At 36.7% G+C, this 25,230-nt stretch overlaps 1 protein-coding gene across 1 annotated transcript; it reads right to left on the bottom strand.

Annotated features, from left to right (window-relative positions):
• Positions 1–38: 38 nt before the first annotated feature.
• Positions 39–24,406, bottom strand: abcb4 (ATP-binding cassette, sub-family B (MDR/TAP), member 4). Its single transcript, XM_052143518.1, has 28 exons — positions 24,304–24,406; positions 22,054–22,184; positions 20,935–20,998; positions 20,531–20,702; positions 20,383–20,434; positions 20,089–20,280; positions 19,520–19,691; positions 19,261–19,385; positions 18,873–19,044; positions 17,921–18,034; positions 17,072–17,182; positions 16,834–16,959; positions 16,530–16,733; positions 13,819–13,989; positions 13,543–13,704; positions 13,249–13,410; positions 13,018–13,161; positions 12,795–12,899; positions 11,083–11,160; positions 10,842–10,925; positions 9,740–9,943; positions 9,550–9,650; positions 9,299–9,439; positions 6,357–6,513; positions 5,837–6,034; positions 3,718–3,924; positions 2,975–3,121; positions 39–2,320 (listed from the first exon to the last, which is right to left on the bottom strand). The coding sequence occupies exons 2-28, from the start codon at positions 22,107–22,109 to the stop codon at positions 2,123–2,125; spliced, it is 3,819 nt and encodes a 1,272-aa protein (XP_051999478.1). The 5' UTR covers positions 22,110–22,184; positions 24,304–24,406; the 3' UTR covers positions 39–2,122.
• Positions 24,407–25,230: the final 824 nt, after the last annotated feature.

Here is a 25,230-nt window from a genome sequence, read left to right as displayed (position 1 = left end):
CCAGGGTATTTTCAGAAATTTCATGTAAAACCATCCTGGATAATGAAAAATCAGAAACTTTATTTAAAAAACACAGCGCCATTGTAGGACAAAATTAAAGAGCCTTATGTTAGTATGATACATATGTATGGCACCACACGTACAACAAGAGAGTAAATCAAAATAGAAACTCATGAGGAACAGTGTCTTCACTAATGAGAAACCAAGGCAACTTTATAATGTAAGGCACATATGAGGCAAGTAATTTGTGCATATTTAAAGGGGTCATGACATGGGTTTTTTTATTGTATTATTATGTTCCCTTAGGTGCAATTATGGTATTAATATATTTTTTTTAAGAAAAACTTTTAAAATCTAGTGATTTATGACCTTTTCCCACCCTGTTTCTCATCCTCTGATTCAAACAGTCTGTTTTGGGGGCGTTTTCCATTTAAGACTTCAGTGTTAACGCCCACTGTTATGATTGGCTAACGTCAGTGCCTATGTATCAATTATTGACGTCCCCAGCCAGAACAATATGCAAGTAAACTAAGTAAAAACACTGTGATTATTCATAATGAATGAAATTGCGCTTTAAAAAGTAGTTTAAAGTTTAAAATAGATTACTTACAGTTTGCGTCGTCATTGTTCCCAGAATAGTCGGCACGGACTTATCTTTGAGCAACAGTTTTCTGGCAAAGCCAGCATCATATTGAGATTTGTTCTCAAAACAGTCATCCTTAAAATGTACAGAACAAACGCTTAAGTTAACACTGCCGTGACTGGGACGTCCGCAAAAAATAAACTGCATCCATTTTTCCCAGACGTCTGGATCTTTCGGCAGCTTATTCAGAGGTTTTGTTTGACCACAGCCAGGAACAGCACATCTGTGTGGCATCGTAATTTTCCTGTGCACAAGTAGTCTCTGTCAGAGCTCGCTGTCCATCGACTGAACACTTGTGAGGCGCACGGCGATACGAAATGAGCGTAGTTGTCTTGCGCTTAAAGCGTAGTTATCTTGTGCTGGAGGCGGTCATATGCAAACGCTGGTACGTCACTTCTAACCGTCACGTCACTTCTAACCATGAATCCAGAACGAGCTGTATTTTGAGCTTGATTAAATAAATGATTCGTTTAGAATGGGGAGGACGTCTTAAAATATTAAACTTGCAGGACGTTTTAATGATACAAAGACCTCTTATATACCAAAAGATCAAGGTAAATTTGGTTTCTCATGTCATGACCCCTTTAAATTATGCCTTATTGAATAGCCTTATTTCTGCCCTCAACTCAGCAGGGTTTTTTGTTTATTATTTTTTTAATTAAATTCTTTTTTTATTTTTGGGACTGTTCTACATAAACTGCCCAAATAAATTGTGTGACCAAGAAATGTTAGTGCTTGGTTATATTAGTAATAATACAAAAAAAAAAAAGATTATTCAACTATGAATGAATGAATGAATGAATGCTTTTCTGACACTACACTCAAAGCGCTTTACACAGTGAACAGGAGACTCCCCTCAGCCACCCCCAGTGTGCAGCATCCACCTGGATGATGCGACGGCAGCCATGGTGCACCAGTACACTCACCACATACCAGCTATTGGTGGAGAGGAGAGAGTAGAGTGATCCTGCCAATTCATGGATAGAGATTATTAGGAGGCCACGATTGATTAGGGCCAATGTGGGGAATACAGCCAGAACTTTAAGGGTTACACCCATACTCTTTTTGAGAAGTGTCCTGAGATTTTAATGACCACAGAGAGTCAGCAAGAAGCAACAAGATAGTCAGGTGGATTTATATTATCATATACCTGAAGAAAAAACATGCATCCTTAAAATACACGACAAGGCTTTGATAGATATTAATTTAAACAACAGTGCTTAAGTCTTGATCTTTACATGAGCAAAGCTCTAATCCTATGATATGTGCTTGGACACAAATGTCCACATTTTTATAGTGTTTTCACAGTTTTCAGCAGTGTCTAGTTTTAAATGCCACTTAATTTAACAAAATGAAAACAGAACTATTCAAGTCTAAAATGTCAAAGTCTGCCTACCACTGGAGACCATATAGATATCTATAGATATAGATTCTGTCTTTAAAACAAATTTAGGCCTAGATGCATGTCCCTCTTTAATGTCAGTGACCCATCTGAGATGTAACGAGGGTGTAGTACACCCCCTTCTGGCTGAGCAGCTGCTGGTGTGTGCCCTGCTCCACCACTACCCCATTTTGAAACACAGCTATGCGGTCTGCGTTCTGGATGGTGGTCAGCCGATGGGCTACTATGATACATGTCCGGCCCTCACGTGCCTTATCAAGAGCATCCTGCACTACCTAAACACAGGATAGAGAGGAACGAAAGTCAATTGAAGGTGAAAAAGATTGTTAACTGTGTTCTGCTTTCTTTTGCACTGATCATAGTGCATTAAAGGAATGCTCTGTTTTCAATACAAGCAGAGCTCAATTAAGAGCATTTGTGGCATAATGTTGATTACCACAATAATGTATTTTGTCTCATCCCTCCTTTTCTTTAAAAAAAATGGAGGTTACAGTGAAGCACTTATAATGGAAGTGAATGGGGCCAATTTTTGGAGGGTTTAAAGGCAGAAATTCGAAGCTTATTAATAAAGCACATATGGTAAATGGTCTGCACTTATATAGCGCTTTTTTTTTAACCTTAGAGGTTACCTAAGCACTTTACACTGTCCCAATCACCCATTCACACACCAATGGCGGCAAGGCGCTAGCCTGCCATTGGGAGCAATTTGGGGTTCTGTGTCTTGCCCAAGGACACTTCTTCATGTGGAGTCGTATGAATATTTTCTAAAATATTTTTTTGTGCAAATCAATATTATGCCAGAAATGCTGGCGATTGAGCTTCACTTGTATTGAACCCAGAATATTCCTTTAAATATTTGAGCTGTAACAGTGAGCTGTACTGTAATTGTAGATTAGTAAATGTATGCCGTTGTTCATGTATGCATATACCTTCTCACTCTCTGTGTCCAGAGCAGAAGTGGCTTCATCCAGCAGTAGGAGTTTGGGGTTGCGGAGGATGGCTCTCGCTATAGCAATACGCTGTTTCTGCCCTCCTGAGAGCTGAGTACCCTTATCACCCGCCTGCGTCTGGTATTGCTGCAACCAAAACACACAAGATAGATTTAGCTTAAGTTCAGGTTTTTTTTTTTTTAGTTCATTTGTGTATGATTTGAGGCCATCTCTATGCAAATGTAGTCACTTTTAGCATATATACGCATTTACAATTTACAGTTGAAAATGGACCAAAAATACTGAAGACTCAGATTGCATTCATTCTTTTTATTCAATAAAACACTCTCTAGAATGAACAAGTCCCTCCCCCTAATACCATCTACTCAGAATAACAACAGCAAGTAGGAATGTTTGCTTATGGCTGCGATACAAAAAAAAAAAAGAAAAAGGGAAGAGCCCTTCCTGTTCAAATTGGAAAAATGTAAACAAGAAACCTGTCCTTGTCAAGTCAGTTAATGGGGACATTAAATAGACAGTATCGATTTGATATTGATACTGTACATTCAGTCATTTACATGTCCCTTTGCTAGAAATAAGAACATTTATTATAGAGTTAAGTCTAGAAAAGTAGCTAACCAACAGTTACTGTGAATGAGAAATAGGATGTATCAGTTTTAAAATGATATAAGACTCTGTCAATATGCACATGAGGATTAAAGCACATTTTGTGGCGTTTGTACCTGTGGCAGCCCTTCAATAAAGGAGTGTATGTTAGCAGCCTTGGCAGCCTGTTCAATCTCCTCTTGAGGTGCTTTTCGGCTGTTGTCGCCATATGCGATGTTCTCTGCCAGGCTGCAGTCAAACAGCACTGGCTCCTGGGAAACGATGCCTATCTGAGAGCGCAGCCAGTGGATGTTCAGCTGCTTTGCATCATTGTCATCCAGCATCTGTTAACAAAAAGTAAACGTCTTCAAATATAAAACTAACCTAATAACAGGGGCGGCCAGGCAAAAAATATAAAACTAACCTAATAACAGGGGCAAGCGATCAGTTTGTGTTCGGGCAACATTTTTATATTGTGTGGGGGTGTTGAGTGGGTACAATGACACCCGGGACGGAGAGGTTTGCCGACCTTGGTGTGTGCACATGTTAAGTTAGTACATTTGTACGGAGATGATTTCACCTCTAAAGGACTAAATTGTGCCAAAAAATTACCAAAACAATTTATAAAATTGGGGTGGCCAATGCCTAATACCAAGCAGATTTTTAATATTTGAAGTGTGTGATAAATAGCCGAATCCAAAAACAAAGGTCTTTTATTGGTGCCATATACAATGGTGCCTAATTCTTAATAATAGTAAATGTCTTTAGGTTCTAATGCAACATTAACTGCTCTTCTTTCACCTCTGTGAGCTCTCGATGCTTCTTTCTACTTTAAGGCTTTATTACACAATTGACATTGTTGCCACACTTTATCATGTTTTACAACCTGATGACTAAACATTGGCAGTAAGAAAAAAGACAGGAAAAACATGTGTGGGAAAATGATTAATAGATCTTTATGCCATGCACATATGCTAAACCTTTTCCATAATAGGAGAACATCTTTTTGAACAAACTGTTTTATGGTTGAGTCTTAAAGGTGAAAGACCTGATGTATGCAGGTCAAAGAGAGCCATCCTTAGCTTCTTTAATGTGTGTGGATCCAAGAAAGCTTTTTATTGGTGAGCCTTGTAACCTTCTAAGATATCATATCATTGACCTTGAGAGAGATATGATTTTCACTTCCGTTACTGTCCTGTTTCTAGTATATGAGTATTTTGAAATACAGTGTGTGTGTGTGTGTGTGTGTGTGTGTGTGTGTGTGTGTGTGTGTGTGTGTGTGTGTGTGTGAACTGAATCTTGCTGAATTGGATCAGTGATTAGAGATTGTTAAACGGATAGTTCAACCAAAAAGGAAAATTCTCTCATTATTTACTCACCCTCATGCCATCCCTGATGTGTATTACTTTCTTTCTTCTGTAGAACACAAAATAAGATTTTTAGAAGAATATTTCAGCTCTGTTGGGCCATACAATGCAAGTTAATGGTGACCAGAACTTTGAGGTCCAAAAAGCATATTAAGGCAGCATAAAATTAATCCTTATCAGAAGTGATATGATAGGTGTGGGTGAGAAACAGATCAATATTTAAGTCCTTTTATACTATGAATCTCCACTTTAACATTCAATTTCACATTCTTCTTTTGTTTTTGGCAGTTTGCATTCTGTGTGTAATATATCGCCACCTACTGGGCAAGGAGGAGAATTTATAGTAAAAATTACTTTAATACTGATCTGTTTCTCATCATATCACTTCTGATGACATGGATTTAACCACTGGAGTCATATGGATTAATTTTATGCTGCCTTTATTAACTTTTTGGACTTTCAAAGATTTGGTCACCATTCACTTGCTTTGTATGGACCTACAGAGCTGAGATATTCTTCTAAAAATCTTCATTTGTGTTCCGCAGAAGAAAGTCAAACACATCTGGTATGGCATGAGGATAAATCTATTTAGGTATGTGGAGGAAGGAACGTAAACTATGAATAAATGTAATAATATTAATTTTGTTGTATAAAATGTGCTAAAAGCTATATAACATGACCTGTATGCTGAAGCTTCTAAGCTTCAGAATTGATTTGTAAGGGCATTTGAAGTGGTTTTTAAATCATGTTTAAAACCATTTTGCTTCCAATGCCTTATTATTATGTCAACAGGTTTGTGTTAGCGTTAGGTTTTAGGGCATCATAAATATCTTTCAGTTCAAACCATTATGTTTATAATAGCTTCTAAAGTCTGTGTGTGTGCTCCTACCACTTTGCCCTGCAGAGGGTCATAAAATCTCTCTAATAGCTGGATGGTGGTGCTCTTTCCACAGCCACTGCTGCCCACCAGGGCGAGAGTTTGGCCCTTCTTCACCCTGAGCCTGAGCCCCTGAAGCACTGGCACATCCGGCCGTGATGGATAGTTAAAAAGCACATCATCGAAACTCACATTCCCTTCAAACTTTTCCTATGAAGATTACAAGAAAACAGCCACATTAGTGCACATTTGTGTATACTAGTCTTCAAATGTAAATATCTTTTGGTGATTATAAATGTTATTAATTATTCTGAATGTGCTAACAAACACAGAATATATGGGATGGGCAGAGTCCATCTCTGTCTGCTCATCAGAATTTGCATAGAACTGATAAATGGTTAATTTTAGTGATGCCTGTGAACAGTGCTGCTGTATGAAACTGTATGATAGGTTCTAAGAACAACTAAGAACTTGCATAAAATTAAATCTCTTTACAGTTTAAATGTTTTTGCATATTTTATTTATAATATACCGGCTTGTCCCCATCCTCTGAGGCATTGTCAATAGCTGGGACTCTGCTGATGAGCATCAGGATGTGAGAGGCAGACATCTTAGCCTTTGCATAGTTTGGAGTGAAGGAGTTTGCTTCTCCAACAGCCATTGCTCCATACACCACTGCTGAAATTACACTGAGACACAGCAATATATCTGACACTAGAGGTTGGATATTATTCTTCAAAATTTTGCGATGTATTTTCAATAAAATCATTGATTTTCCACTAAACTTATTACTATGATTGGCAAATTCAGTCTTATCTTTTAATTGTATTTTAATAACTCTTGTTTATTCAATGCTATCTTAATTTATTCCTTTGATTGATGATTTATAACTTTACACATTTTTCCTGTGTAATCCATTTGAACTACTACTACTTTCATGCCAATAAAGCACACTAAATTGAAATTGATATAATTTTCACTAAAAGTATAATATTGAGTTAAATGACAAAATCATTGTCTTAGAGACTGAATCTTCATTCACTGTATATTTGGTAGCATAATCTGACATGCCACTTCTGTAATAATTTACTGACACTACACTGTAGCAACTAGACTTTGGACCTCCCCACACACTCCAACCTGACACTTTTCTAACATTGTAGTCCATTGCAGCTCATGTACACACATTAACTGTGTGTGTCTCTGTTACTTGAATGTACTTTTCTGTGGTTTAATTGGTTTATAAGTTTTAACTATTGCTCTGTTTCACAGACATGGAAGACTCATGTTAATGTTACTGTGGAATCTTTTTGTGACATATTCCTGCTGAGAGTGGGTCTAATAACAGTCGTGCACAGGCTTGGAGAGTAACAGAATACTTGTAACAGCGTTACGTACTCAGGATACAAAAATGTTGTAATCTGTTAGTTACATAAAAACGTATTACAGATTACAGTTGGTTAATACTGTGTTTACTAGCAGGATTACAATTTTCAATATATAAAAAAGAAACAAAAGATAGGGGGGGTCGAGTACTGACGCTGACTACCACCCCTGGAGTACTAAGTTGGAGCCAGGTCTCCTAAGCAACCAAATTGGCCCGGTTGCTTGGGAGGGTAGAGTCACATGGAGTAACCTCCTCGTGGTCGTGATTGGTGGTTCTTGCTCTCAATGGGGCACGTTGTAAATTGTGCATGTACCGCAGAGAGTAGCATGAGCCTCCAAATGCGGGGTCTCCACGGTGTCATGCACAACGAGCCACGTGATAAGATGCTTAACCACGCCATTACGAGGACTTACTTAGTAGTGGGAACTGGGCAATCCAAATTGGGAGAAAAGGGGATTAAAAACTCGAGTGGTACAGATATGATCAGATGTGCGCTCGAGTTCTCTTCTGGTTCTCTCTCATGGCTCACTTGAATCTGGTGGCACTTACTGTTGCATGCCCAAATAACACCTGTATCACATCAACACCGCACTCTCCATACGAGTTCAAACCATTAAAAGAAATGGAGAAATATTAACATTCTTGTCACTTCAATGGAGAAAAGGGGAACAACATTGCAGTTCAGTGCAATTTATACCTTCCAGCTATGAAGATGCAGTGTTTATCCAAGGACCTGATTCATAATTTAAAGAAGCATTTAAAAGCAAGACCCCTACAAAAATCATGTTAGCTAGGATCACAAAAATTAGTCATAAGTGTTCCTTAATTTCACAGTCAGACATTCTTTCGTCGGGAGCAGGAATAAAAGCAGAGAAACGACCACTCCCCCTGGCAAATGGCCACTATTCCGGTACATTTGATGCCTACTGTAGAAAATTTAGTGTGACTTCTCATTTCCATCTGAAATCTAAAAATGTTCTCTGAAATGTCAACTGTAATTGGGACAGCATTTCTTTTCTTTTTTTAAATCAAAATTGTCCACATGAATTGAAAATGTTATTAAGTTCTTCGAGAAAAGTGCAATGGATAATTTATCTGACTCAGAAACTTATTATAAATGTATCGTTAAGAAGTTAAAAAATATGGATGAGGGAGAAGTACTGGCAAATGTAACATTTGAAAACTAATTGAAAGTAGGAATAAGTAAATCAAGACAAACTAAAAAGGTTTAAATAAAATGTTATCTGTTCTTTAAAACAAGATTTTTTAAAAATATTTATTTATTTTTATTTTATTTACTTTTGTCATTAAAATCCTCTTTAAACATACAGTCACCCCTAAATGTTAGCTGGTGATGTTTGACTGGATCATGAGCAATCAGAGGACAGGCACTGAAGGCATTAATAATAATAATAATGATGATTATGATAAAGAAGATAGACTGTGATCTACCTATTGCAGTTGGAAATTACTGAATGGTCTGAGGTATATCCTGTCATATTTAGTTTAATGTTAATGAGTTAGACATAATTCAGTGCATCTGTTCTATCTGTATTTGCTTGATGAGAATATAAACTATTTTCTGTAACAGATCACCTGATTTGGCTAAAAATGCAGAGTTGTTCTACATTCTACATTGAACATATTCTGTTTTCCTATTAAGGAGGCAGTGTCCCTGTTTTTCATGTTTTTTTCTTATACTGTATATAATAATAACTACATCACTAATATCACTTTAATCACTATAATATTTTCCAAATACGGGTTCTTTGGGGCCCCCTGCTGGAGCAGCTGCCCCCGCGACCCGACTTCGGATAAGCGGTTGAAGATGGATGGATGGATGGGTTGTTTGCATTCAGAAGGCATGATTAAAATTCTTTGAGAAAATATTTATTTTCTCTTGACTTTATTCACATATGCGATCTTGAGGTAATCAAAAAGTAACTAAAAGTAATCTGACTATATTTATTTCTTGTTGAGGTAACTGGATTAAGTTAATGAATACATTTTACCAAGTAATCTGTATTTGTAACAGATTACATTTAAAAGTAACCCTCCCAACCCTGGTCGTGCATTAAGTCACTTACAGAAAGACGCCCTCGAAGGTCATCAGCTTTTGTTCAATAAGCCAAGAGCCAAACTTGAAACAGCCAGCATAGGCAAAGTAGATCATCGCTTGAGAGAAAGAGAATGTCAGGCCAAAAATATGTGCCTTTTTCTTGGCATTCCTGGGGAAATCAGACAAACATCTATAATCTTCAAAGCTTATTTTGAATCCTAATGGATATATAATATTCTGTCATTTAAATATATATATGAATCATCATTCTAAACATACTTGTAGGGCAGAACTAAGTTCTCCTGGTAGAGATTCTCAAACTTGCTCTCTCTTGTCAATGAAACCACGGTACGGATGTTCTCGATTGCTTCCGTTGCAATCTGGAAAAATAACAAAAAATACAACAAAGTGTGTTGTGAAAAATGATAGTTGACTTGAGTTCAGCTGCATTACATGTGTGAATGTTCACCTTTCCAGCTTGCTCAAGCTCCTTCTTGTCTTTCAGAGCATGTCCTGCCAGTAACTTCATCTGGATTGCTCCAGCAACAGCCATGACTGGAACAATGGAGATGATGAGGAGGGTCAACTGCCAGCCATACACAAACGAAATGATGATGGAGGTGCCCAGGTTTGCCACATTCTGTGCCAGTGTTGCCATTCTCAATCCGGTGGCCTGTAGGGAAAACAGTTACAGTGCCATTTGTGATGAGATACTGTGATACCTTACCATGACTCTGTATGGATGATTCAATGCTGACTCCGTAAGCTTTGTAATAAGGCTGGCCCTAAACCCTAATTGTTATTCATCATCAACATAGTCTTGTGACCCCACATTTGGAATATATGGATATGACACACTACCAGACAACATTTTGGACACACAAGAAATTATCTAAAAACCTCATTTGATCTAAAGTCTTAAACTGCGTTAACACTGCCAGTGACGCGCAGCGACAAAACGACCTCATCTCATTAATTTTCAATGACAGCTGGCAACTTCTGGCAACACGAGTGATGGCGACTGTTGGCGACTGGATGTGGGCATGTCCAGTGATGCCAAAAAGTAAATTTTGTTTTTAACTTTATACAAATGAAGAGCGACATTCGAGAGTGACTTTCGGGAGCGACAGCCAATATGAGAGAAGATGGGAGAGCTCACATAATCCTAATATTTTAATAATAATATTAATTGTAAAGAAACAGTGCCGTTCAGACTCTACACACACACCACTAGCGACCTAACCGCCAGCCACTGGCGACATGCAGCGAAAAAGTAGCTGGCAGTGTGAACGCTTCTTTATGCGTAAATGCTTAAAATTGGTTTTATTGATAAATATGAATCGTTTCTGCACATGGTTTTCTATACCAAAAACTAAAAAGTATGAGTTGAACCAGTTAGTGAAGGAAAAATGCCTAGCACACATGGGAACTACTTCAAACCCCTTTACTTAATTTTTCCCTATAGATTTGATGATAGTACTACTATTATTATCCAGAAAGGAAGAAAGAGTTGGTGTGTCCAGAACTTTATAGTGCAGATATACTATATAAAAAAAGAGAATGAGACTCACACCCTGCACTTGAGCAGTATCTGCAGCCAGCCTGGTGGTCAGAGCACCCACACTGTTCTTAGTATCATCATACCAGCTCAGGTCCTAAAATATATAAAGAGAGATATATATATATATACACACACACACACATACACATGCACACACACACATACAAACGTCATACTAGACTTTATCAACACACATCCACAAGCAGCTTCTTTGGGGTTAACCTAAATGTCTAAGTCATATATTGTTTCACCTGTCTCATCATAGAATTGAAGGCTTTAAATCTCAGTCGCATGGTCAGAATCTCACCAGCTTTCCCAAAACAGTAACCCTAAGAGGAAAAAAACAAAACAAACTAAAACTCAACTGTGAAAAGTAAAACCGAATGAGGCCATCTTGAAAACAGCATTACAAATGACTAAAATAATAATCAGTAATGTAATCTCTTGGATTAAGTTTTTTTATGTAATCTAATCTCATTATTTCTTGATTACTTTTGGATTACCTCTGAATTTACAATAGTATATTTGATGTCACATGCATTATCTATACCACTTTGACATAATGTTCTGTAAATGCATTTAAGAAAGTTTACTTTAACTTACTTATGATGTTTTTTTGTGTGAGTTTTACTTGCTATTTGTGTTAATGAGTGAAATTTTAAAAAAGTCACTTAAAGGGTCATGAAACACAGAAACACATTTTAACTGATATATATGTTGTGTCCAAGATTGAAGAAAAAGATGGTGTGAAATATTCTCATTTAGAAGATATATATATATTTTTTTTTTTTTTACTTGTTTTACAGGTTTTATTTTTTTCCCCCTCTAGACTTCTAGAAACATTATGATGCAGACATTTGATTTCACAGCTATACATTAGTAGTGCTTAGTAACTAGCATAATTATTTGTCATAAGGACAAGGTGTAATTGTTTGAGTGGTGCTTTTGTCCACAAATTCAGAAGCATGGATTGCAAATTAATTTACAAAGTCTAAAAAATATATAGTTGTATATTTTCCCCTGTGATGCTCTAGGCCATCCATCAATGACATACTGAATATGTTTGAGTTTAACAGGCATTTCTTATGGGAGAGTTTCTAGAATTATGGACAGGTACCTCAGGTGCATTAAAAAAATGTGTGTAACAGATCAGACCAGATATATTTGTTAATCAACATTCAACATCACAAAAAAAAAAAAACTGAACAAAAGTTCAGTTCAGTTCATCTCTTCTGAAAACTCAAAGACATACTCGATGGACATATATCAGCCGTAGGCAGATTTAAAAAAAACAAATTTAAAAGATTTTAAAAAAAAGAATCAGGGGGATCAAAAAATTATGAACAATTTACTGCCATTGTCTGATTAATATGGAATCATGTAATCTATAAAAAGTAACTACAATCTGATAAAATGTTTGGTTACTACATCGGTTACTACAAAGCACTAAATATTCTGTAAATTTATTCTGTATATTGATCATAAAGGTTGATCCTTAAATAACTTCCATTTCATGATTTTTAAACCTATTAATTAAGATTAGTACCATTACACTCTTAACTCATTTTGTTTTCAGAAAGTCTAAAATGTAATCAGCATTTCTAGATATGTGAGTGTCTTGAGCATTGGTAGTTGGACTAAGCAAATCATTTACAGGCTTGTCTGTTATTCATTTGAGTTTACAAAGTGTAATTTCACAACAGACATCTGTTTTTAAGATAAGAAAGATTACAGTAACTCTTTACCTCTACTCAATATACACATGTATGCTTTACTGGGCAACTAATTTCCATAGCTGCGACTCACATGAACCACTTCTACAGCTATGGATGTAAGACCTGGATGACATCTCTGTCTCAAGCTACACTATCGAATTGAATGCATATCAAGAAGACACAAAAACAAGCTTTCCAACTCCACTTTCTGCATTTCTCAAATGTTTATTCTGTGTCTTAAAACAAACCTGAAAGAAGAGAGTGAAAAAGGACACAATCCCAATTCCAGCAAACAGCAGTGAGTAAGTGTCACTTCTCTTCCTTATAATTTCCTGATCGACCTCAGCAAATACCTAGGAGGAGAAGATTGGAAGAGAGAGATGGGTGATAAATTCATGAGGAATGAACTCTCAATAATAAGGATTTTCAATATCTGTCAATAATGATAATTACTATTGATGTATAACGTACAGCAATGATTTTAGAGAAAATTATAGCAAATGCTGGTTGCAGGGCTCCATTGATGATGGCGCAGAAGACTCCAAACACTATGTATGGCCATTCAGGTTTATTCAATTTAAGAACCGTGAAGAAGGAGACACCTGGAACCTTTTCCTACAGAGAAAGAGAACAATAGTGTTTGTAAAACTAAAACATTTAATGAATAAATGTAGGACATTATTATCTGGCTCAGATTCTTACCTCCTCTGTCGGTTTCTTTTCCTCCTGCAGATTTTTCTCTGAAGCACTTCTTGATTTCTGTCTGTATAGTGTGTGTTCATTCAAAGAGCGGATTGATGGACTTTTCTCATCCATAGTTATCTCCTCTTTTCTCTCCTCAACATCATCTGAACTCTTAAAAATCTATGAGAGCACATCATAGATTAAAAACAGCATGAAATTAAAAGTCAGCACAATGCCATATTAAGGAAGCAATGTGCACAGTTGTATTTGGAGCTCGTGTGTATTTGTTCCACAGTACAGTATGTTTCTAACCTGCATTGTGATGAGGGAGTGGTAGATTCCCTTTCTTTCCATTAGTTCGTCATGTGTGCCCAGTTCTACTATTTCACCATTTTGGAAACCAGCGATGACATCAGCATTTCGAATAGTGGACAGCCGGTGAGCCACTATAATGGTGGTCCTGCCCAGCCTCACCTTTTCAGTTACATATACAGTATTTGGCATTGTATAACAGATATATTAAATCCTTGACATTTTCTGTTGATTATGTTGCAAAGGCATGTATAAATCACTGTATGTTTGTTTCACCTTGTCTAATGCTGCTTGTACGATAGTCTCACTCTCAGCATCTAGCGCAGATGTAGCCTCATCAAGGAGGAGGATCTTGGGGTTGCGTACAAGCGCTCTTGCAATAGCAATACGCTGCTTCTGTCCACCACTCATTTGAGTGCCCCTTTCTCCAACAAGCGTCTCAAATTTCTGAAAATGACCACAGGTATTGTACTGTCAGAGCCAGTCAAGGCATATCAGTCACAGGCATACCAGTAAATGACTAATCTTTCTATAAAAGATTTTTTTAATGAAATTATATCTTTAAAAGTAGGCATTTTGCAACATTTAAAGGGGTTATTAACCCAAAAATGTAAATTCTGTCCTTGTTTACTCACCCATATGTTGTTCTAAACCCAATTTACTTTCTCTTTTCTGTGTAACACAAAAGGAGATGTTAGGTAGAATGATAGCTTTTTTCACCATTCACTTTCATTATATCCTCCTGAGACCCTGTGACCACATGCGTGGACATTACGTTTTGGCTTTGCTACAGGCTATGCATAATTAAATGAATAATTAGACTGATCTCAGCTGAGTTCGACTTTGGGAGAAATGGCAACAAAACTACATCTCAAGTCAAGTGGTTTTTATTGTCGTTCAACCATATACAGTTAGTACAGTACACAGTGAAACGTGTACATAAAACAACATAGGACAAACACAGAACCACATGAGACCTATATAAATTGCATGGGCAAACGTGTGCAAAAAGTACGGGACAGTACAATAAATTACTAAAAATTAACAGGACAATAGGCACAGTAAGAGACAGTGCGGCACCGACCAGTACACGGTAGTGCAAAAAGATGACAGTTTATAAAAATACCAAATGTAAACATAACATACTATGAGATAGTGTTCTATGCACATAGCAGTTATTGAGGTAGCGGACAGGTATAAAGTGACAATAATTAAAGTGCAACTCAGGACACGTGTGTGTGTGTCAGTCCAATCTCTGAGTATTGAGGAGTCTGATGGCTTGGGGGAAGAAACTGTTACACTGTATAGCCGTGAATGCTTCGGTACTTCTTGCCAAACGGCAGGAGGGTGAAGAGTTTGTGTGAGGGGTGTGTGGGGTCGTCCATAATGCTGGTTGCTTTGCGGACGCAGTGTTTTTTGTAAATGTCTTTGATGGAGGGAAGAGAGTCCCCGATGATCTTCTCAGCTGTCCTCACTATCCTCTGCAGGGATTTGCGGTCCGAAACGGTGCAAGTCCCAAAGCAGGCAGTGAGCAGCTGCTCAGGATGCTCTCAATAGTCCCTCTATAGAATGTAGTGAGGATGGGGGGTGGGAGATGTGCTTTCCTCAGCCTTCGAAGAAAGTAGAGATGCTACTGGGCTTTCTTAGTAATAGAGCTGGTGTTGAGGGACCAGGTGAGGTTCTCCGCCAGGTGAACACCAAGGAATTTGGTGCTCTTGACAATCTCCACAGAGGAGCCGTCGATGTTCAGCGGAGTGTGGTCACTCTGTGCTCTCCTAAAGTCAACAAATATCTCTTTTGTTTTGTCCACATTCAGAGACAGGTTGTTGGCTCTACACCAGTCCATTAGCCGCTGCACCTCCTCTCTGTGTGCTGAGTCGTCGTTCTTGCTGATGAGACCGACCGCAGTCGTGTCATCGGCAAACATGATGATGTGATTCGAGCTGTGCATTGCTGCATAGTCGTGAGTCAGCAGAGTGAACAGCAGTGGACTGAGCACACAGCCATGGGGGGCCCCAGTGCTCAGTGTGGTGGTGGAGATGCTGTTCCCGATCCGGACTGACTGAGGTCTCCCAGTCAGGAAGTCCAGGATCCAGTTGCATCTGGTAAGTACGAAATGCCCACATACGTTGACTACAGGCTAATTTCCCTTAAAATACAGTATACTATATTCACTGTGCATTATCACATTAAGAATCAATGGATGCATCCAAAAGCTGGAAAATGTTGCTTTCAGAAGTTTTATATGGAGTTAGGATGAAAACCAGTGGAGACAGACAGCACACTGGAGGTTAAGTGATTCCCTAATTAGGGAGCAAGGGAGCATCCTATAGCTTTTCTATGCAGCTAAGTGCATTCACTTCTAACATCCGCTCAAAAGTTAAGTTTCAGGCTGCATATGATGTTTGGACAACTCAAAATGTTTGGCTGACATGGGGGAATGGTAATCAGTATATATATATTCAGAAGTTTTCATGCAAAATTGTATTTTAACGTGGTTGGCAGTGATTGGATAATACTGGCCATTGCTTTGAATTGCAATTATTTATGCTAATTTCTGATGTAATGTCTGCAATGTCTCAAAAAAACATTAATAACCAACACTTTTGGAAACATAATGAACAATTTAATGGTAATTTAATTTAAATAATTACATTTAAATAATTTAAACCAAATCAGACTTTCTATAGCTTGGTGATTTTCACAAATCAGTCCCACTGTCCACAAATGTGGATATACATTTTTTAGGAAAACTCTGGTCTAAAAACTTTTTTTTTACTTTTCTTTTTTTGCATTTTTCTTAGTGGCTACTAGTTACAAATCAAAAAGAAGAATGGAAAATGCACACAGCAGTCAAGCTCAGGTCTCAGGAGGGTATGGGATAAAAGATGTAATAAAAGTGTATGGCCACTGAGAATAACATTCTGCCTAACATCTCCTAGGTCTTATTTAAGTGCATCCACATTTTTCCATGAAATTTCACTTACATCTGGCAGTTTCATGATGAAGTCATGGGCATTGGCTTCACGTGCTGCCTGCTCAATCTCTTCCTGGGTGACGTCTTGACGTCCATAGCGGATGTTCTCTGCAATGGTGGTGGCGAACAGCACTGGCTCCTGACTGACTACACCTATCAGTTCCCTCAGACCTCGCACATTCAGAGAGCGAATATCATGACCATCTATAGTCACCTGAAAAGTGAGGGGGGAAAGGATTAGGAAAGGTGGGTTGAAGTGCAGGAAGCAGAAAAGAGAGAAAAGGTTGTCCCTCTCTGCTTCTCTTTGTACTTACTGTTCCTTCCTGTGGGTCATAGAAGCGCTGTAGCAGCTGGATTGTTGTGCTTTTTCCACACCCACTGCTGCCCACCAGAGCAATAGTCTGTCCACTCATGACTTTAAGATTTATGCCATTCAGGACCTGCACACCCACAAACAGAACAGTTGCACAAACAGAGTATTTTTTCAATGTTTGTCACAAATTATTGTGCTAAATTTTTTTGTAATACATCAGGGTTATTTGATTAACTTACTTTTACATCCTGTCGAGTGGGGTAGTTGAAGTGAATGTTTTTGAATTCTATGTTCCCTTTTACAACATCAAGTTTGTAGCCTTCATCCGAGAAACTGTTAATGCTGGGTTCCTGTTGGCAGAAAACAATACTTTACAAAATGTTTCAAATTTTTTATACAAATTTCAATAAAGGGCCAGTGTTAGAGGTAAGTTCACACCCTTTTCAAAGCCAAACCTCATTCAGTCTAACAGTTATCTACTAGTTTGCTGGGAAAAAAAGGTTTCCTGAGGTCTTCTACACATTGGATCTCAGCAGGGAAGCACCTCTTATCTTGAGACCAGACCATATTTCATGTTACTTAAACAATGAGGGGAAGCTGTGCAACGTGGATTATTTGTGTTCAACTTTGTGTCTCTGCATTTTAATATTTTTTTCTCTGAAAGCCTTTATCTAAAAGTTGTGTGTTTGTTTTAACTAGACCATCAGAGTCTAAATAAAGACATGTTTAGTCCTGTGTGTGTTCAGTTTGAATTGTCCAGGTTCATACCTTGTGGACAATATGGAGGACGGAAGATAAAAATCAAACAGTTCTACCATACGATTGCTCATACTTTGAGGTGAAAATGGTGGACATGTCCAAGAAAGTCAGGAAACAACTTTTTTTTTCTTTTTCTTCTTCTTTTTTTTTGAGAAAGCAAAATAAGCTCCAGTCAAAATTTCTGTTTATTAAATAACATTTTTAACACTTGAATGCAGGGAACAAAATACTTATTTCCCATCTTATATCCCTGGTAACAATTACATCATGGAACCTCATCTAGATAACACAATAAAGGCATTAACAATTAGTCACTACAGTTTACTCACATTATCAATGATCTGGAAAACTTTGTGGGCGGCACCTCTTGCACTAGAGAAGGACTGGATGTTGGGAGATGTTTGGCCAATGCCGAAAGCTCCAATTAGGACGGTGAAGAAAACCTGTAGAATACAAGAGGAATGGAGAATGTTGCTTCTGGGGCAACCTTATGCTGATTTAACAATCTGTTAGTTAAAACTATTTCCCATAAAGAAACCTTGTTACACTATTTATGATGTAATCACTTTGTATTTTCATGCTACAATCTTTTGACACTTGACGCTTTTCTGGACTGATATGATTATGTGCTTTAAAAGGAATATTCCAGGTTCAATACAAGTTAAGGTCAATCACAACATTTTTCTCCTGTTCTTTAAAAAAAGCAAAAACCTGGGTTACAATGAGACACCTATAATGAAAGTAAATGGGGCCAATCCGTAAACATTAAAATACTCACTGTTTAAAAAGTAAAGTCACAAGACGTAAACAATATGCATGTTAAGATGATTTTAGTGTGATAAAATCGCTTACAAATCTTTTCTGTTTAAAGTTACAGCCGATTTTACAACTTCATTGCCATGATGATGTAATGTCAACAAACCCTAAAACTGTAAAAATTAATATTTTAAACTTTTCAGCTCAATTAACAATAATAAAATAATGTAAGTGATTTCATAAAAAATACGGTTCACATTTCTGCCTTCACTTTCATTGTAAATGCCTCACTCTAACCTCGATTTTTGCTTTTTTCAAGAAGAGGAGGGAGTCTAAATTTTTTGTGGTAATATAAATTATGCCACAAATGCTGTCGATTTAGCATAACTTGTTTTTAACACGTAATTTTCTTTTAATCAGAGCTTGAGTCATTATGAATTACATGAATTTTTCTGATTCATTGTTGTGTCGTTTGACTCACAGTGACTTAATTTTTGACACACACCTTCGCTGTGACTTACTCACCGTTAAGAGTTTGCCAATGTCATATTCTCCAGCCAGGATAAGATTGCTGCCATACCAAAAGGCCAGCGCATAGGACATATAGATCATGAAGAATGTAAAGCCCACAGCAATGTTCACAGTTATAGCCTTCCTTATGCCAACATTCTTAGCATCCTCCAAGTTCTTGTGATACCTTTGGACAATAAAGTTTAATAATAGTTTAGTACATTCTAAACTCAAAAGGCAACATTTTTATAAGGCACTGTCTTGAAGCAAAAACTAAGCTGTTTCCATGTAGAAAATCCCCTTCCCTCTTTCCTCACTTTGTTCCTATTCACCTTAGTAACAATAATATTAGATGGAAATTTCCAAGACCATATAATAAAATTCTACAACTGCATTGTCACACCTCTCCATCTCTTTCTTCTGTCCCCCAAAGGCAAAGACAGTTCTGATGGCTGACAGCACCTCCTCAGCCACTGCTCCAGCCTTGGCATAGGCTGTCTGCTCCATTGAGGTAAATGATGTCATCACCTAATGAGACAGGAGACAACATAAGTTCTTTCAAAGTAACAAAATAGTTTGTTTTTGACATAAAAAAAACATTAAATAATCACTCATGCTAAAACATATCTATGTCTTTCTCTCTACATTCTTTTTAAACCCACCTTTCCAATGATAGCAGCTGAGATTCCGAGTAATGGGCTAACAGCGAGGATGACGAGCGTGAGTTTCCAGCCTTTGACAAAGCCAATGATGATGCCGGTAAGAAAAGTGGTGAAGGACTGAATAAGCATGCCAAGCTTATCCCCAATGCCTTCATTTATTTTGTAGATATCACTGGAGAGGAAAAAAAGAGTGTGATGTAGATATTTATCATTGTGTGCATAATATGTATTTATTTCAAGTAGTTAAAGGAATAGTTCACCCAAAAATTTAAATGATCATCCTCAAGTCACCATTCACTTTCATTGCATTGTCTTTACAAACAACGAAAGTGAATTGTGACTGAGGCTAACATTCAGCTTAACATCTCTATTTGTATTACACAGAAGAAAGAAAGTCATAAAAGGTCTGGAACTGTAAGAGCCAGCAAATGGTGACAGAATATTCATTTTTGGGTGAACTAGCCCTTTAATATTAGTGACTGGTTTGACATTAAGGCAAAATCTTTTAGATAATGTCTATGTTGTGTGATTTTCCTTGCTAAATGAATGTTTCTTAAAGAATTTCATACTCTGTGAGGCGTGTGTTGAGCTGTCCTGTCTCGTTGACATCAAACCAACCGATCTCCTGTTTCATGATGGAATGAAAAAACTTCTTTCTAAGTCTTTTCACTTGACGTCCTGCTGCAAGAGTCCAAAAGGCAACCTGCATGTATGCCGCCCCCAAGACTACAAACCCCAAAATGCTGTAGTTTATGGCATACCTGAGAGCAAGAAAAAATACTTTTCATATGTATTTTTATATTTTATTTAAAGCAAGAACTTTTAAGGAAAATGGACATGTATTCAGAGCAAACTGGCCTTACTTTGTCATCTGCTCCCCTAAAGTCACATTAGTAAACTCTGGAAAGGTGTAGTCTAGGGATGACAAGACAGTACATTATTGAAGACATCACACATTTCCTTGTAAAGCATTACACAACCTGTAATGTAGAATACAAGTTGTACACTCACTGGGTGGAAAGGTGACGTTGTCCTTTAAACTGTCTAATATTGTACTGTCCACAAAGCTATTTGTCATGTCTCCAAATACAATAGTCATGAGTGGAAGTACTGCCCCATTGGCCATGGACATAACTGCACCAACAAGCATAAGGAAAATGTCGACACCATCTGCATAGCGAAACTGACCGTAGAACACATATATTTAAGAATAAGCATATGAACATTATCATGAACAGCTTCATGGTGTGGGCTAAATTTCCCCCAAATTTTAACAGTGAAGACTTTGATACAGATAAACCTTGGAATCAACATTTTTAGTGTATAGGCACTTATTATAAGTAAATAATAAATTAAATGCAAAAATAAAACGACATATGTCTATATAAATAATAATAATATAATTTTCCACTCACTATTTCTATTGGTCCCACCATCTCTATTTTGGGATTCTCCTCTTCCTTTCCATTCTTCTCAGTGCTGTGGGAAAATATCAGGTTTAGGTTTAAAGACGTACATTAAGGCTTTCTAGTCTGAATTCTGCCTGTGACAGTTTCCAGTTAACCTAGTTGACCACATAAATCTCACTGTAATAATTGCATAACTTGTGCCTTTTTGTTACAATAATTTAAAATGTTACAATAACTTCCCTGGATCGATCTTGAAGAGATAACTCAATTATCCAAGATTTTGTTGGCTGAACTTTTTATTTTGTTAATTGAACGTATAAAACTATTCAGCAAAAATCTAAAATATAAGTCAAGAGAACTATGCACATCACGCTCAAGTATTCGTCCCAGCATGCACTGTGGCTTTAATAAATAAATGCAATTTAAGGTGTTATTTTTTATTTTTATTTTCCTTTTGGCGTGTCACTTTCAGTTATTTGTCATTTAGCAATAATTCAAAGCACATGTTTTTACTCAATGTGCGTTTTAATTATTGTCACAATCACTGTGATTTGCATGTAAAGTGTTAAGGTACATGCATGTCTCCTGTACAAGCTTAAATCTGAATATGAATGGGGGAATCAGGCGATCATCACCATATCTAGAACAATGGTATAACCCTAATTGCTTTTAAGGTTATAAGTAATATTAAATGATAATATAAGAAATTTTACTTATACATTATATTGAGTTTGAATTGAATTAGAATTAAGTTGATTGAACTTAGAGAGTTAAGTTTACTTTACTTAAAAATACATTAAGCTCTTTTAACAAGTTACAGTACATTGATTTATGTCGATTAAAGTCAACCTTATGTTCTGTTAAAACAACATTCCCTCTTAAGCTGATACAACTTAAAAGTTTAAGGCAGCACAGCAACAAATTTTAAAACAAGTTTTATTTATTTATTTTTTACGGTGTAGCCTACTTCATTCTTTGGAATACTTTAATATGCTATTTCAGGACATAACCAATAATCATAATCACAGCTCAGACAAATTTCTTCATAAGAACATATCCTTTAGTTTTTAAGATTTAATAAAACATCACACTAAAGAGACATTAAAGGAAAATGTAAAAACTTACCTTAAATCACCATTCTCCTCCTTTTTGCCTTTAGACAGTTTTAACTTCTTGCCCATCTTTGCTTATCTCAAACGCTGATGTTTTAATCAGGAGTTAAGTGATTAAGTTGTGATGGAGCAGGTGGTTTTGTGCTGTGTTATATAAGAAAACATGATAACACAATGTATAATATTTGAAACACAAAACTCTCAAAAATATAATATATATATATATATATATATGTATATATACTGTGAAGTATATATATATACTGTATATATATATATATATATATATATATATATATATATATATATATATACATATATATATATATATATATATATATATATATATATATATGTATATATATATATATATATACTGTATATACTACAGTTGAAGTCAGATGTTTACATACACCTTAGCAAAATACATTTAAACTCACAAATCTTGATATTTAATCATAGAAAACTTTCCCTGTCTTATGTCAGTTAAGATCACTACTTTATTTTAAGAATGTGAAATGCCAGAATAATAGTAGAGAGAATGATATATTTCAGCTTTTATTTCTTTCATCACATTCCCAGTGGGTCAGAAGTTTACATACACTTTGTTAGTATTTGGTAGAATTGCCTTTATATTGGTTAACTTGGGTCAAATGTTTTGGGTAGCCTTCCACAAGCTTCTCACAATAAGTTGCTGTAATTTTGGCTCATTCCTCCAGACAGAACTGGTGTAACTGAGTCAGGTTTGTAGGCCTCCTTGCTCGCACAGGCTTTTTCATTTCTGCCCACAGATTTTCTATCGGACTGAGGTAAGGGCTTTGCGATGGCCACTCCAATACCTTGACTTTGTTGTCCTTAAGCCATATTGCCACAACTTTGGAGGTATGCTTGCGGTAAAATGAATCCATTTGGAAGACCCATTTGTGACGAGCTTTAACTTCCAGGTTGATGTCTTGAGATGTTGCTTCAATATATCCACATAATTTTCCTTCCTCATGATACCATCTATTTTGTGAAGTGCACCAGTTCCTCCTGCAGCAAAGCACCCACACAACATTATACTTCCACCATGCTTCACGGTTGGGTTGGTGTTCTTCAGCTTGCAAGCCTCACCATTTTTCTTCCAAACATAATGATGGTTATGTTCCTTCCTGGCTTTTTTATGGCAGTTTTGGAGCAGTGGCTTCTTCCGGGCTGAGCAGCCTTTCAGGTTATGTTGATATAGGACTTGTTTTACTGTGGATATAGATACTCGTCTACCTGTTTTCTCCAGCATCTTCACAAAGTTCTTTGCAGTTGTTCTGGAATTAATTTGCACTTTTTGCCAAACTACGTTCATCTCTAGGAGACAGAATGACAGAGACAGAATCTCCTTCCTGAGCATTATGATGGCTGCGTGGTCCCATGGTGTTTATACTTGCGTACTATTGTTTGTACAAATGAACGTGGTACCTTCAGGCATTGGGAAATTGCTCCCAAGGATAAACCAGACTTGTGGAGGTCCACAATTTTGTTTCTGAGGTCTTGGATGATTTATTTATATTTTCCCATTATGTCAAGCAAAGAGGCACTGAGTTTAAAGGTAGATCTTAAAATACATCCACAGGTACACCTCCAATTCAGTAAACCTCCTATCAGAAGTTAATTGGCTAATTGTCTAAAGGCTTGACATCATTTACTGGAATTTTCAAGCTGCTTAAAGGCACAGTTAACTTAGTGTATGTAAATTTCGGACCCACTGGAATTGTGATATAATCAATTAAAAGTTAAATAATCTGTCTGTAAACAATTGTTGGAGAAATGACTTGCATAAATAAACATGACATTATTTTATAAAATACATGGTGAAGTCGTATCGCTGTCCACCGCTTTAAAAGGCGTTCAAAGTGGTCGAATGTGTAGCTCAGTAACGAATCCTGTCCGCCATTCTCACGTTATGATTAAATAACGCTTACAATCCTCACAAAATAAAAAAGTGGTTTCCACAGTTTCCGAAAAAAATATCACAGTTGAAACCTTAATAATTGTATTTGTTATTTTAGTCAAAGATTGTAAGATATTCGATTTTTTTTTTTTTTTTTTTTTTGTCGTTTAGTTTAATTTCTTCTTTGACGACAGTAGTGGATAGCTAATACCAAGGAAACACAATCAATAGGTTAAACATAACTGTAACTGGTAGATTTTTTTAAGAGAGTATGAGGAGATATTTAGGCCATATCAAACGTTAAACTTAAATATACATGTATAAAACATATATACTTACCGCTGATTTGAGTGAGGTGATGCGGTCCCACCCGTAGTGCACTGCTGCTCTACTGTGGCTGGAGTCGAGAGCGAAGATGATCCTGTATGAGAGCGCAGCCGCGTGCTGGTTTATTATGCTACTGGGGGTTACGTCATATACAAAGTTCACGTCTCATGCCCTCACTAATGTGCTTTGGGCAATTTATTGATTCAAAGAATATGATGTTGAGATTATCAGGATACTTCAGGATTAGGGGATAAGGTCATGTGGATGTCTTTTTAAAGATTGTTGATGGGATCAGGGATTTGTTTTCACCATTCACTTTTTAGGGAAACATACAAACAAAAACTGTTTTGTGTGGTTATAAAACCTGACTGAAAAATTCTGGGTAGCAATTTCATATCCATTTTTTAGTCCCAAGACAAGGACCTGCTGGATAACTCACAATGTAATAACTCATAAGATACTGTGAGTTTGTCAGTTAGATCATTTTTCTGTCAATTAGAAAAAAAATATATATTTTCTATTTCTCACTAGTTAGAGATTAGAGAGTTGTAGGTACTCCGAATATACCACTCCCACTCCTAACTGTACTGTTGCTGTTACATAACATACAATAAAACCCCAGAGTGCATGTCTGGCAAAGGTGACAGACTTGAATCTTTCAGTTTTTTATAAGACAGGTTGTCACAATGTATTACAGAAGATGAGATGATAATAAGTGATCATGAACTCATTCATCTTAAAATGTTAATTTTACATATACTCTTCTTCTGTCTCATTTGATGTCTCTGTTATTCAGCTTATACTTGCTTCTTTCATATTTTTTCTATCCTACTCTTAATATTGATAAGGTTAAAATGTTTTTTTTTTTTTTATCCCAAAATGTAATTAAAAATAACCTCAAACACGCTGAGAAGCATAAATTATCACATTGTTCTCGTA

This window comes from Xyrauchen texanus, chromosome 15 (genome assembly GCF_025860055.1).
Source record: "Xyrauchen texanus isolate HMW12.3.18 chromosome 15, RBS_HiC_50CHRs, whole genome shotgun sequence".
Classification (NCBI taxonomy): domain Eukaryota; kingdom Metazoa; phylum Chordata; class Actinopteri; order Cypriniformes; family Catostomidae; genus Xyrauchen; species Xyrauchen texanus.
Note: the sequence above shows the minus strand (reverse complement) of the source record. Positions and strands in the feature narration are given on the sequence as shown.